This window comes from Elaeis guineensis, chromosome 4 (genome assembly GCF_000442705.2).
Source record: "Elaeis guineensis isolate ETL-2024a chromosome 4, EG11, whole genome shotgun sequence".
Classification (NCBI taxonomy): Eukaryota; Viridiplantae; Streptophyta; class Magnoliopsida; order Arecales; family Arecaceae; genus Elaeis; species Elaeis guineensis.
In genome coordinates this window covers 4,792,401-4,805,837 of record NC_025996.2, presented here as the reverse complement: position 1 = coordinate 4,805,837, position 13,437 = coordinate 4,792,401, and the positions used below count along the sequence as shown (strand labels likewise).

The 13,437-nt window shown below is 37.0% G+C and overlaps 1 protein-coding gene across 1 annotated transcript; it reads right to left on the bottom strand.

Moving 5' to 3' along the window:
- Positions 1-991: 991 nt before the first annotated feature.
- LOC105044200 (very-long-chain aldehyde decarbonylase GL1-5) lies at positions 992-11,914 on the bottom strand. Its single transcript, XM_010922014.3, has 10 exons — positions 11,822-11,914; positions 10,955-11,178; positions 10,346-10,578; positions 6,674-6,893; positions 5,442-5,817; positions 5,247-5,354; positions 4,017-4,217; positions 3,772-3,870; positions 1,440-1,613; positions 992-1,278 (listed from the first exon to the last, which is right to left on the bottom strand). The coding sequence occupies exons 1-10, from the start codon at positions 11,879-11,881 to the stop codon at positions 1,117-1,119; spliced, it is 1,857 nt and encodes a 618-aa protein (XP_010920316.1). The 5' UTR covers positions 11,882-11,914; the 3' UTR covers positions 992-1,116.
- Positions 11,915-13,437: the final 1,523 nt, after the last annotated feature.

The window sequence follows — 13,437 nt, the reverse complement described above, 5'->3', positions numbered from 1 at the left end:
AGAGGAGATGTCCAATAAATAGACCCTGGCAGATTGGGACTTGAGGAAAATTGTTTGATCAAAACTAGATATTGCATGAAGCACATAAGAATGTTTATCCTTACAAAAGAAGGTGCATGAGACATGTGCCCTGTGATTTTCTTGCATGGTTCAGTGATGATATCAAGGAGATGTTAGGGGTTTCAGTGAGGAGTTTGGGTTGTATCTTTGCACAAAAGAATGGTTCACCTTCTTTCGTGACGTCAACTGTTGGATTACGAAATAGCCACTTTGAGATTTGTGCAGATGGATGGAAGAGTTAGGATTGCTTCGAGAGCTATGCAGGCGCAATCCAATGGTTGACATTGCAAAAGAAAATCAATCATTCTTTCATGTGAAAGACACAACCCAACTCCTTCAGTGAGAACCCCTTGGGCTTGTAAAAAGGAAAAACATGCTGAAGATGATCTAAGGGGAAATTTCCTACCTCCCCATCTGGTGGTTGGAAGCAGTAATTTTTTTATATCTTCACTTTCATTTGCAGTACCAAGTAGTTCAACTCCATTATATTATGCATAATGTTGAAACCAAGAGTGCATTGTTGGAGGCAATTCTGCTAGATGGCCAATTAACTTTTGTGTCCTCTAAAATGTTCTGTTCTTGCATTAGCCATCTTTTATTTTTATTATTACTACTACTACTACTATTTGAAACTTGTTGAAGTTTTATTCCCCATTCATGCATAAGTTTTGGACCAGTTTGCAGTTAGTAGAATGTTTATGCTGTTATGATCAGGAACTCATAACAAATGATCAAAAAGGGTGTTATGAGACCTCTTCAATTTGTGATTATGCATGATTCATTGTTGAGTGATTTTCTGAGCACCTTAACTGTTATGTGCTTCGGCACCCCATTTTGATCATGAATGTTCTGGTGCATGATACTGTATCAAGCAAGACAGATAAGTATGATCAGTGCCTTTTAGTTCAGTAGTTCACAGATGAAGCCGTCTAAATGTTTCACCATATTAAAGAAGGTATGATTCTGAGTACTTATCTAATCTTAACATTAAAGTTCATACTAACATTGCATACATCACTTAGTACATCAACGGCATATCTTACAGGACATAGCTGATCACACTTGTGTTAATGGAAGGAATCCATGATGGAGTGTAGCAGACCATATTTTCTCAATATCTAGCATTGTTTCTCCACACTCATGCGCACTCCATCCCTCTAATGCATGAACTATTCCAGCAATACGCCATGCACTCATCACCCTTCTTGGTAACCAGTTCTGCCAAGAATATGGCAAAGTAATCATCATACTGAAATGCATGTGTGGTCAACTCTATAGAAAATGAGGACATCTAGATTTAATATCCATAAGTATTTATGTGCAAAGTACCACTGATACGTTTGTCTGTATTACTTAATGTACATGTGGAGTACTATTACCTCACAAGAATGCATGTTCTCCAAGGTCTCTGGGATCTTCATTGCTGGAGTGGTGTTATAAGTGCAATCCTTATTTAACTTCTTTGGAGGAAATTGTGAAAAAGGAATGAACCGGGTGCCTGTTGGTGCCCTTCTCTGTTCTGTATCATCCAGTCCATCTCCTACTATCCACACCTGCAGATTTAAAGTCATTGCCACTATAAATTTTATGTTATACTTTAAGTTGTTAGATGCTTCATTATCATGACATATTATGGACGCATTGTGTACACTTTGAATTTTGAGTTGGTAGTTTTAAGAAGTTTGTTTATGCATCTTGCATCCATAAGGTACTCCTAGTTTTTCCTTTTAGTGCATCTTTCAATGTTGAAAATGGGAGTTAGCAATCCACTGGGACCAACAAGCATCATCCTGAACTTCAATGCCATATGATTAATCAGGTAAAGTACTTGCATTCAACTGTTGGAGTTATTCCAATAAATAATAATTCTGTGCCTCAGAGCAAGATCATTGAAGGCCTATAATAGCCTATGCATAGGCTAATTCATGGAGTCCACCTATGTATCTATTTTGCTCTAGTGTAGTCAACTCTGGGCATTTGTGTTGGTTCCTGCTTGTCTGGTCCATACTTAACCAAGTAACAAATACTGGTATGCATTTGGAGACATGTTTTAATCAAGCTTGAGTTCAACACATGGACAATAGCCATATGGAACCTATATGTGCACCACCTGAGAAGGTGAAGAGTGAAATTGTGGAATTGTAAAATTTTGGTCTGTCAAATGATCAACATGGACAAAATTGTGAAAACCAGCTCCAAGGCCTTTTTTACATGCAAATGCATCTTAATATATGATTAAGTTAGATAACTCTGTTGATTGATATATTGAATTTCAACCTCTAATCTTTTCTCAAGTCTAAACCTTATGTAGACAAGCTAAATAAAATCCTATTGTTTTAGGAACCTTACATTGGGGTTTTTTAATTGTTGTTATGGCATTCTAGAATTGAAATTAGCCATTTATTGAACTACAACTCTTTTTGCTTGTTCTGCCATATGCAATTTACCCTACCTCCTTTTTTGCTTACAATCAGTTTGCTATCCTTTATCATAGAAATTTTTATTATATTTAAAATATTTTAAGACTGGATCTAGATTATCACCTGCATCTTGCTTTAGAGTGATTCTTTGGCTCATCTGATTGATATGTGCACCATCATTTGGGTTTGAAATTATTACAGTGTATTAGGTTCTTTATACTGCAAGTGTTATTGGAATTAAGTCATGCAAGGATACATTAAAAAAAGAAAAAGGAAAAAAAATCAGCTTATTAGATTAAACTGGTAAAATTCATCTATTTCATGGCTGGAAATTATCCAAACAGGGAGTTCATATTGGGGCAGAACTTTCAACCAAATCTTAAAGATTGAAATTTAAGGTCATTCTGGAGTAGATCTGCCGCAGCTTATTTTCAGCAATGCCAAGATATTAAGCTTTATCATATTCATCATATTGGAATTTTCGTGGCATATCTTATGCCCATTTTAACAGCTTGAATTTTAATTATTTATCAAGACCATAAAGTCCATAACTTTTTTCTTTGTACAAGTATTTATTTTTGCAATTTTTTTGTATTTTCGATCATCTATGAATCATGGTTATGGGTACGGATATGGATATGACACAATACAGATACATTTATGCGACAAATTTTAAAAAATAGGATACTCTATGGCTGGAAATGATAATAAATACATTTTATGTATCTATAGAAAAATGCGTACAGAAAGTAATGGTCATGATAACATAGGCCATAATTATAAAATAGCATTAACATTCATGATCTCTATCCTTAAGTCATCATTCAAATCTATAAATTAAAAGCCATATTTGATACAATATCATCAACATCACAAACTGGAAAATTAGTCACCGATCATTAAAAGGCAAAGATTCATCCCAAAAATGGAAAGAAAAGGAAAGAAAATTTGAAGAAATAAATCCTTCCCCCTTATTCTCAGAGGTATTGGTGGGCTTTAGAATATCAAGAAGTATCTAAAGCCTTTTTATAGATATTAGATAATTGGATTTCTTGGAATAAGTATCTAACACCCAAGTGCAGCTAGCAAGTATCAGTATCCAACAGTTAACGGATACAAATACTGCATGAATTTGAAAAATCTTTCCATCCCAATTTATGGTTTTGTTTGTTTAAAGCTGCTTGTTTTTTCATTTTTTTCCTATGAACTATCTTTTTAATGCCTCTTTTTGGATGGGTATGGAGCAATTTACTGTATTCTGTTTTACTCGTGACAAATAATACAAAATTACCTGAGGACTGTAGGTGTTTGAAAGTGTCAGGTAACTCGCTGTACTTTCTGGCATTTGTAACTTCAGGATATGGAACTCTTGCTTTTTTGTCATCATCACCTGTTCCATAAGTGGATGCTTGCTTATGTACATAAATGTATGTTTCCTTTAACATTTGACCAAAAAGACTAACATAAATGTACATAAGATTAACAAGACAATTGACCAAAAAGAAAGTCAATGTTGATAATGTCAAGTTTTGATACCTGAATGCCCCTGTTGCATAATGTGAAGGCTATGGCACGGGCTACCTTAGAAACATTTCCAGTAAGGAGAATTTGTTTTGTTCCTGCAGGAACACTATTAAGAACCACTGCAGCTGCTAAGCTACTTCCATCCACAATTCTTACTTTTAATTCCGGATACTTCTGTATATAGAGTTCACCACCTCCATTGAGTTCTTTTGCCTGCAGTTAGGAATTGAAGTATCATTGCTGGAAAGATCATTTGGGCAAATAAAAGGACATTTGTCTATATTGTTGATTAGAGTTTCTAATGTTGTAAGTCTAAATACTGTGCTGTAGACTTGATTTCAGCCAGCAGTTTAAATCTAACTGGTTTTGGCATTAGTCTTTTTTGGATAAGTTGTTGAAGGAGATTATAGCCATCGTCCTAGTTCTGAGTTGGAGACTTATACTTGAAATGATACATATGGGTAATTTTGTGAGCTATGAATAGTTATGGCTTTGTTTTAAGTGTAGCTTTGAGGGGCCTACACGAATGGAGTTTGTTTTTAAGCATAAAAGAGTGTCTGATCACAATGTAAGCAATTGTGTTAGCATGACATTTTTTTTTCTTGATGAGTCATTCCTCAAACATCATGCTTCCAGTATTTTACCAGGCAGTGATTTAGGTGTTTTTATTTAATTGAAAATATGGAAACTGCTTGTACAATTTTAACATAACAGCAGAACTGAACACTTGCTGAAAACGTATAATACTACCATTAGCGAACACCAAATTGGGATTGATGTTGAAGATAGCATTTGCACAAAAATTTATGCTATTCCTTGCTTTTATGTTTACTCTTCTTTGAAAGCAATAAAACTTTGCTATCAAAAAGTAAGTTCGTCCAAAACAAAATGGTTTCATCATCCATGTGCTCAGTCCAGTTCTTTTATGTGTTTTTGAAAACAAATGTAGAAAACTTAAGCACTATTGCAGAATGCAATTTATAGTAACTTTGGTGACAGTTGTTGTAGCACAGATCTGACTATAACTTACATCACATAGTTCCATAGAAGACAAATATTGTATAAAAACTTTTCATTTATTTAAGAATCCAACATAATAAAAAAAAAAACAAGTATTTTTCCTTCTCCTTTATATTATTTAATAATCCTCATGCCTGATGCCCAATTTACTGATTGTATAGGAGGTAGGAGGTAATTTATAATATGAAAAATTAATTTCATGGAAATAGAACATGGACATGCCTGATTTAGAAGTCCTAAACTTAGAACTTTAACTCCTTTCTTGTCAGCCTCTAAAATTGCCTTTTCAATTAAATCATTGATTGCCCGTCTCTCCCGTGATAAGCCATACTGCACAAACATACAATTGGTGCATCATTTTATAACCATTGGCTGAGAAAGTAAAATCTGCTGCATAGTGTGAATAAAATTTCTTACTTGGAAATTATATCTCGGTATCGCCCATGTTTGCATCCTTAGTTTCTTCAAGCTATTTCTCTCCACCGTGAAGGAAGACCCATATATCCATGCCAGTACCATGGACACCCATGTAATGGGCCACATCATCAACATATACCACTTGGATTTGTATGGTTTAGAAGCTAAGGAGGGAAACCCAAGCCGCAGATGATAAATTGATTGCAAGGCAGTAGGATGACTAAGGTGAACAACATCTAGTGTTTCCTCTACTCCTTTCAGTTTTCTCTCATATAGATCATCTGATGACTTGTCTAATGTATCGTACATGTAGTCATAAAATGGCATGAACAAAGAATAATTTGTCCGAAACTGTGTATGATGAAGAGAATGAAACCTGCATTTAGGTAATTATTGCACAAAAGATGTCAAGTTATCATATCTTGAGGGAGCTGTTGCTCGCTCTTCAACTGAGAATAGCAATATTGGGTGTTGATCAGTTGTTGATGAAGCTATAGCCATAAAACACCCGCAGAACCTGGTTCCAACAGTTGGCACCCCTCACTTAAGGTTATGCTCCCGTGTGAGGTCCAGGTTCGAATCTTGGTGTTGGTGTGTGTGTGTGTGTGAGAGAGAGAGAGAGAGGGAGAGAGAGAGATGAACTCTAGCAGAGTATGCTTGTTACTTAGGAACAGTATGAAGCCTATGGATTCAATTTTGCAAAGAAGAGCCAATCCGAATGCTAAAAATAGGTCTATGCCCACAGCTAGATGTATTTCATGGGTCAACTTTTTGGGTAGAGTCAGTTTGGGACTTCGGTCTAATAAGTTCAACCTACATGTGTCAAGTACCTGATCCATTCCATCGCAATCACCTCCGGATATCTTGGATCAAACCAAGGTCCCAATTCTTTGTCATGTCTCATGCTCTACAAATCTCGACCATTTAAGTTGTCAAGTCTTTTCTGGATGGACCCTCTCCTTTTTTATTTCAGTAGAAAACCCATACAACTGAGAGAGAATGGGAGTGAAAAGTTGGGGGGAAATAGATATCTAAGAGTTCCAAGTATTTTCAAGAGGAGGTCTACATTCTTCTGCACTAACACCCAAAGACAAAAACACCTCTCTTGATCGAGGGGATCACAGCATCTAATTAATTCTGTCTCTTGAATGAACCTAGTTGAGATTGTACGTAAGGTACTTGGGCGGTTTAGAGTTAACATGCATGGTTCTGTGTCAGGATGCATTACTTACGAGGGCGTGTACATGAGGTACTTCAGTGGTGGGAAGGCACGGAACAACCACTGTGGAACCAGCTCGAAATTGCAGTGCCCCAAATTGTTCATGAAATCAACATATACAATGTAGCCCAACGTTGCCAGAATGGAGGCTGTTCCGGTAAAAGCTGTTGCCAATATCGGAATAGAAAACAACAAGGCATAAGCCACATGCTCTGCAAATGGATGAATGACAGCTGCCAAGAAAATGATAAATCGGCATCAGGTATTGTGCATATCCGTCCTCCATGTTAAGGTGAGTGACAACAACTTATAGATATTATAGTTAGTAACATGCTTGTAGAAACTGCCTACTTGCGAGCTTCTGGGATTGGTAAAAACAAATTGGCTAGTTGTTATGCGTGGTCTATGTGACATAAAATCAGAGGAGATGTTGGATATGTTCCAATCAGAAGTGCAGAGGTGGTTCTTTCAGGATCTTGTTTGATATCATTTTACAAATAGCTTATCATCGGGTCATATTCTTCTCCGTTTTACCTACCTTTTACAAATGTCATATCATCAGGCCATATGCTCTACTATCTTTTACCTCTGTTTTGTGGTTTGGAGGATGGCTTTAATTCAGTTTTGTATTCTCTTGTTAAATTCAAGCAAATGTAGACAAATTTGAGCGAACATTGTAGTAATAGATAGTTTTTATTGTGTTAGATGGCTGTCCTTTTGATTGCTTGGTTTCCTATAATTTTGTCTAACATTTCACTGCATATAGCTTCTTGGTTTCGTGGCTGAATTGAGGGCTGGGAGTTGATAAGGCTGAATCTCCTAGTTGACGGAGCTCGTGATACGTTAACCATATGCTTTTCATTTTCTGACCCGGTTCTTATATTTATCTCTAAACTTGAGTGCACTATCATTATAAGCCCTTGACATGGAATTTGATCTGTTCCTAGAGGAGCACAAGGGAATCATGTTTTATTTCAGTTGACACTTGTCTGGGCTGCTAAACATAATGATTATTGACAACAGATCTGCTTGTACATTTTTTGATGTCCAAAATTCTAATAAATCTCTCTCTAAACTCGAGCGAACAGTCATTGTAAATTCTTGACAGGGAATTTGATCTGTTCTTAGAGGGACTGCAAGGGAGTCAAACTGTCTTTCATCCGGTTGACACTTGACTGGTTCTGTGGAATGTTACAATTCCTGATGGCAATCTTATTGTGTATTTTGTTAATATTCCAAATTCTAATAAATATGCTCTCACTTAGCATGGGGACTCTTAGTATCTGTAGGCTCTACATTTGCAATAATACTGGAGGGAGTTCCCACCCTGAGTTTCAGTTAGAGAAAAGATTTGTAGAGGAAAGAAGAAAGAAAAATTAGGGGCTAACGGGAGGTCCATAATAGCCTGTAATTGTTTTAAATGCAACTCAAAATTCTAACCTTATCGCAGATGAAAAAAATTATGGTCATGGCTATATTGTGAGATATTTATGTCATGCATTTCAAAGTTAAGCAGCATTAGTTGTTATTACATAATATCAATTACATGCTATCATGGTAAAAAGTATTGCCAGGATGAATGTGAGGAGCAACCCCCATATGAACTGAAATTTTAAACAAGTAGCTGTAAAAATTTGGCTGTGTGATGGTTTTCAGTGTTTTTTTTTTTTTTATTGTATGCGATGTTCATCATCATCATCACCACTGTTTTTACTAATGCTGGCATTACTAAGGAGGTCTCAACGATCGCAACAAGAAATTATTTGAAGACAATATCTTGAATAGTTGGTCATGTTGGAGTCCAGGATTGTGGTATGATGAAAGATTTTTTTTTGACCTTTTAAGGAGCAACAATCTGGGCCCAGCTAATGGCTACCCTTTTCAAAAGGGCCCAGGGATTTAATGGACTTGTCACCGTTTTGCAAGGAAAATGGAGTTGTCACCTTTTTCAAATCCAAGAAAGGCACTTACGACGAGAACGGCTAACAGGTGGTCCAAGATAAAGAGTTAATGACCGGGGGCGCTCTTGCTTTGGAAGCTGCGCACCGGTCATCAACCATTTTGGCATGAGCAATTAAATGGGATTTTCTTTCATTCAATGGGCACCAAACCTCGCTGTTTTGGGGTCGTCCCTAAAGCCCGTCAAAATAGATCTTGACCCACGGGCCAATCCATTTAGATTTTTAAATAATAAAATTAGATCAATATTTTAGCAATTCATTTAACAAAAAATTTTTTTTAGCCCAATCCATTTATGGTCCGACCCATAAAGGGCTGGCCCGTCTAACCCATAGACCAGCCCATTTTTTTAAAAAAAAATTATTTTAAAATAATTTAATCATTTAAAATAATCAGTAAATAACTAATTATTTTTAAAATATTTTTTTCCTCATTTCTATACTCATTAGTCATTACTAAAAATCTTAAAAACAGAGACTGAATTTTAATAGTTGGACTTAATATTATTTGAACAATATTTATTACTTCTTGATTTGTTTGATTTTGTAAAGTTTAATTAGTCTGTGGTATTTTTTCTTATGGAGAATGGAGATTATGATATTATTACAAAAAAATTGAAGTTTTTTTTATGTTTACTTTTGGTTTTTAAAATTTGATGTAGGGATTGATTTTATTTATTTATTTGATGAAGTATTATATTTGAGAGTTTTTTAATTTATTATAATTTTATAATTTTTATAATTATTTTAATTTTTTTGGTGAGCTATAAGGGTCGGTTCGTTTAGGCTCTTCATTTATAAGGACTAAGGCTGAGCTGCCTATTTGATGGTCCGTTTATCAAAAAAAAATTTTTGACTCGGTCCTAATGGGCCTGATTTGTGAAGGGCCGGCCCTCCATGAGTCGGGTCGGTCTGTTTTGATGGCTCTAATTGTCCCTTCAATTACCTATTTGTGGTTAAAGAGAGAATGCCTACGTAGCATATTGGATGGGAGCCGTTGAGTCCCTTTCGAATCTTCTATTTTGAACTGAAGGAGGGGACCAACATAGATTATTATTTTCTTTTTTTGGTAGAAGGCATTACTGCATTCATCCAAAAGATATGTACCGTACAAAATAGTCACAGCAATCGCCTAGCATAAAGGAATAAAAGATAGGCAGGTAGAAAAATGCCTGTACCACAGAACCACCAATATAAAGTATATTGTTGGTTTGGATCTGACAAACATATGCATGTGAAAGCCAAGATGTTGATATGCGAAAATGGATCACTCCTGAAATTGTACCCTTTTAGTGATACTTTTTGTAATCTAAAAGCTAGTGTAGCCACCAATAGTAACGCACTAATGTAACCCAAAATATTTTTTTTTTTTTTTTTTTAGCAAAGAAACCAATACATCAGTTGACTTCACATGATGATGACATAAGAGACCCACTCAACTTATGTAGGCCTCCAACATCGAAAAATTATTAGATAGACTTATTCTACCATAGTCTAAGTCAATAAAAAATTTACACATCATTTAATTTTTAATTAATTGTTAATTATAATTGATCGTGAAATAAAAAAAAAATTAATATTCAAAATTCATAAAAAATTTTGCTCATGGTAGAATGAATTTACCCAATAATTTTTCACCAACATCAGCATGTTGGTGAGAGAATGAGTAGGTGCATCAAGTGCTGCTCAAGAAAACTAGCTTAAGGGAATATGCTCAATAAACTTACATGTGATGGGCTCGGTGACAATGGAGGCGTGGTGGTGGGAGTGGTAGCGAGAGTAGAGAAAGTGGTGGTGGAGTGCCCTGTGGAACCAGTAGTAGAGGAACTCCACGGGGCCCATGTGAAGCAAAACAGCAATCACCGCTCCGTCCGTTCTCCACAACGGCGCGTTTTGTGCCCCCGGAATGAAAGTGTGGCCCAAATAGAGCAACCACCCATAGAGAAGGATTTGATCATCCCTGACAATAACACATGTTAGAACCTGAATATATTGCACCAACTAACTGTATATGGCTAATACCTAACACAACATTTTCAGGTTGGTTAAGGGAGCACATGATCTAAGCTACCCCCGATCTGTTTGAGATATAGAAGAGCTAGCGCATTTATTTTGAGGTAAGGCAATTTACCCAGATTCCAGGAGCTAAGAATTCTATTAGGGTCTCTCCTTGCAAGCAAACACTGGTGATATCGTGAATAAATAGCTGGGGCTCACAAAAATGTGGCCAGCCTAGTTGTGCCACCATGAATCACTGCAAGGTCTAGGTGTGGGGATGGGACCATTAGTTAAGAATTTTGTGCTGCATGTAGCTTCCAAGGGGGCCAAGAGCTCACCAATTTCTCTCCCTGTCAACCTGCTCGAACTCAATGCTCTTGTCGACGATCCGGTGCTTGCTCCGGGCATTCTGGAAGCGAGCCAAGCTTATCCACACCTGGTTGTGAAGCATCCTCAGCAGCAAAGAAGGGAAGATGGTAAGATAGCTCAAGTCCGTCTCCCTCCATCCCTTGGTCGCCATCATGTGCAAGCCATGCAGCACCCAAGGGGCCATTATCACATACTGTCGAAGAAAATGATCCCACCACCACCAAAAATGCCAGCCATGAAGAAGAATAATTAGCATGGTGGGTATAATTATCTGCGGATGTTGTGCGTAGGGATGGGGTCGCATCTTCCGCAGGAGATACAAGGATCCACCTTCGTTCGCGCAAATCCACCGTCGGATCATTACCTGATCGCTTCGAGATATGTTGCAGCTGGATGACTGGTGAGTTTGATCGCTTTGAGAGCTGTGCGATGGGTGATTCAGCGGTGGATTCGCGCGAACACTGGCAAATCCTTCTTCCGTGCGAAAGAAGCAACATAGATCCGTGTGCGAGAGCGCCTCTTTTTTTTTTTTTTTTTTTTCTTTTCTTTTAAAAAAAGAACCAACAGAAAGGAAAAATAAAAAATAAAAACAAGTCTTGTTATTAATATAAACCATGCAACGTGGCCTGCTACCACTTGTGGCATCCGTAAGCTGAGAATTTTGAGGCCAACCATAATATTTTTATTTTGGAACCAACCTCCTAACAAAAAGCTTCTGTTAGCAAGGGAGCGAGATGTGCTTCCAAGCTCGTTCTGATATCTCTTTCTTTTTCTTGGCCAGCCGTAATATCAGGACAAAAGGGTAAAAGAAAGAAATAAGCAAAGTAGCTGTATACCTTGAAGTTCCCAAGCCGGTGCCATGGCCATTCGGTGAGAATGCCCGGTCTTGAAGCCATGGGATTTGTTTCCTTTTCTTTTGTTTTCTTCCCACCCACAGCTTTCCAAACCTATGTGGTGAGGATTTTATAGGCAGATGGAAGGACTGGTGGGGGTTGAAGCTGGTGCCATAAACATGAGCAGGTAGCCAGCCAACTCCTCCTCACTTCGTGTACCAATACCAAACGGGTCAGGGTCAGGGTCAGGATCAGGATCAGGTTGAGGGACAAACGCAAATGAACGAGCGTAACTTGTGATAACCCACGTTTTAGTGCAACTTAATTGAGATGGTGCACATCACAAGGTCATACGTATTTCATGCCACACATTGCTTCGTTTCTATGAACAAAGATGGGTTGGGTTCCAATTAGTCCTGACTCAGATTAGAGAGAGCTTGTCTTCTATTCACAATTGTCCATGATTAACGTGACGGCGATGATTGGATGAGGTTCATCACGGTACATATAACAAAATACTGATGGGACGTCTTATCCAATAAGAGATGTCACGCCAATCAATAGCTGTTGTTGGAAAAACAAACCCAATTCCAATCCAAGTCACTGGAGGGGTTCCAAATTAAACAAAAATACTAGTTAGGTAAGCTGCATCCAGGTGAGATATTTAATTACTTTCTTAAACCCCTTCAGTTTTAACTTATATCAACTCAAGGCACAAAATATCTCTACTATAATATAATGCGAAATCTAGTGGTGTATTCATGCATGAGACCTATCCGACTGTCTGTAATCTGTATTTCCCATCACAATTTTTCCATTTCTCATGTTTCTTTCCCTTCTCCCTATATATTTTAAGTTCTGACCACGAGATCAGAAATTTGAGCTAGCGTTTCTTTTAACATCCATTTATTATTTATTATATAATTTTTTAAAAAAATAAACTGCAAAACAAATATTTGTTTTAGTATTTATTTCCAAATTTCCTTGGAGTGCTAATTATTTAGTTTGTAGTGGATGGGATTGGCTTTGGTTTGGATTTCATGGCACGCAAAAGTTCATATGATAATTTCTTGTATGATGTGGCTAAAATATGTCAATAAATCAAAAAGTGACGTGTGCTGTAATGGAAATTCAATTTTATTTGGATGCAAATTTTTAGGATAATCCAGATAAAGAAAGCCTACATCTCTCCGCATCAAATCAAGGACTCTAGAGCTCGAATCCAGAGAAAAAAGAATTCCATATCTATAAAAGAAGGATCCAACACATAGCACAATAGAGGTATTCCAATTCTTTTTCCTTTTTTTTCTTGGTACAAATTCCAATTCTTTTTCTATCATCTTCGTTCTCTCTAATCTTCTTGCTTATTCCTTCGCTATTCCTCCAGAACCCTTTCTAACTTGGCATCGGAGGCCCCAACCAAAGCCAATCTGGTAACCTTTCTTTTATTTGAGCTACAGGATTGGGAATGCGCTGTGTACTATCGATCATTTCAGAGCCCTTTGATCACTAGATCAACTTTTGGACGATAGTATAGTAGATAGGATACAGCCAACTCTGACATTATCAATCTGGGCAATATATGTGCTTTGACAGGTCATCAACATGATGCAAGAGTA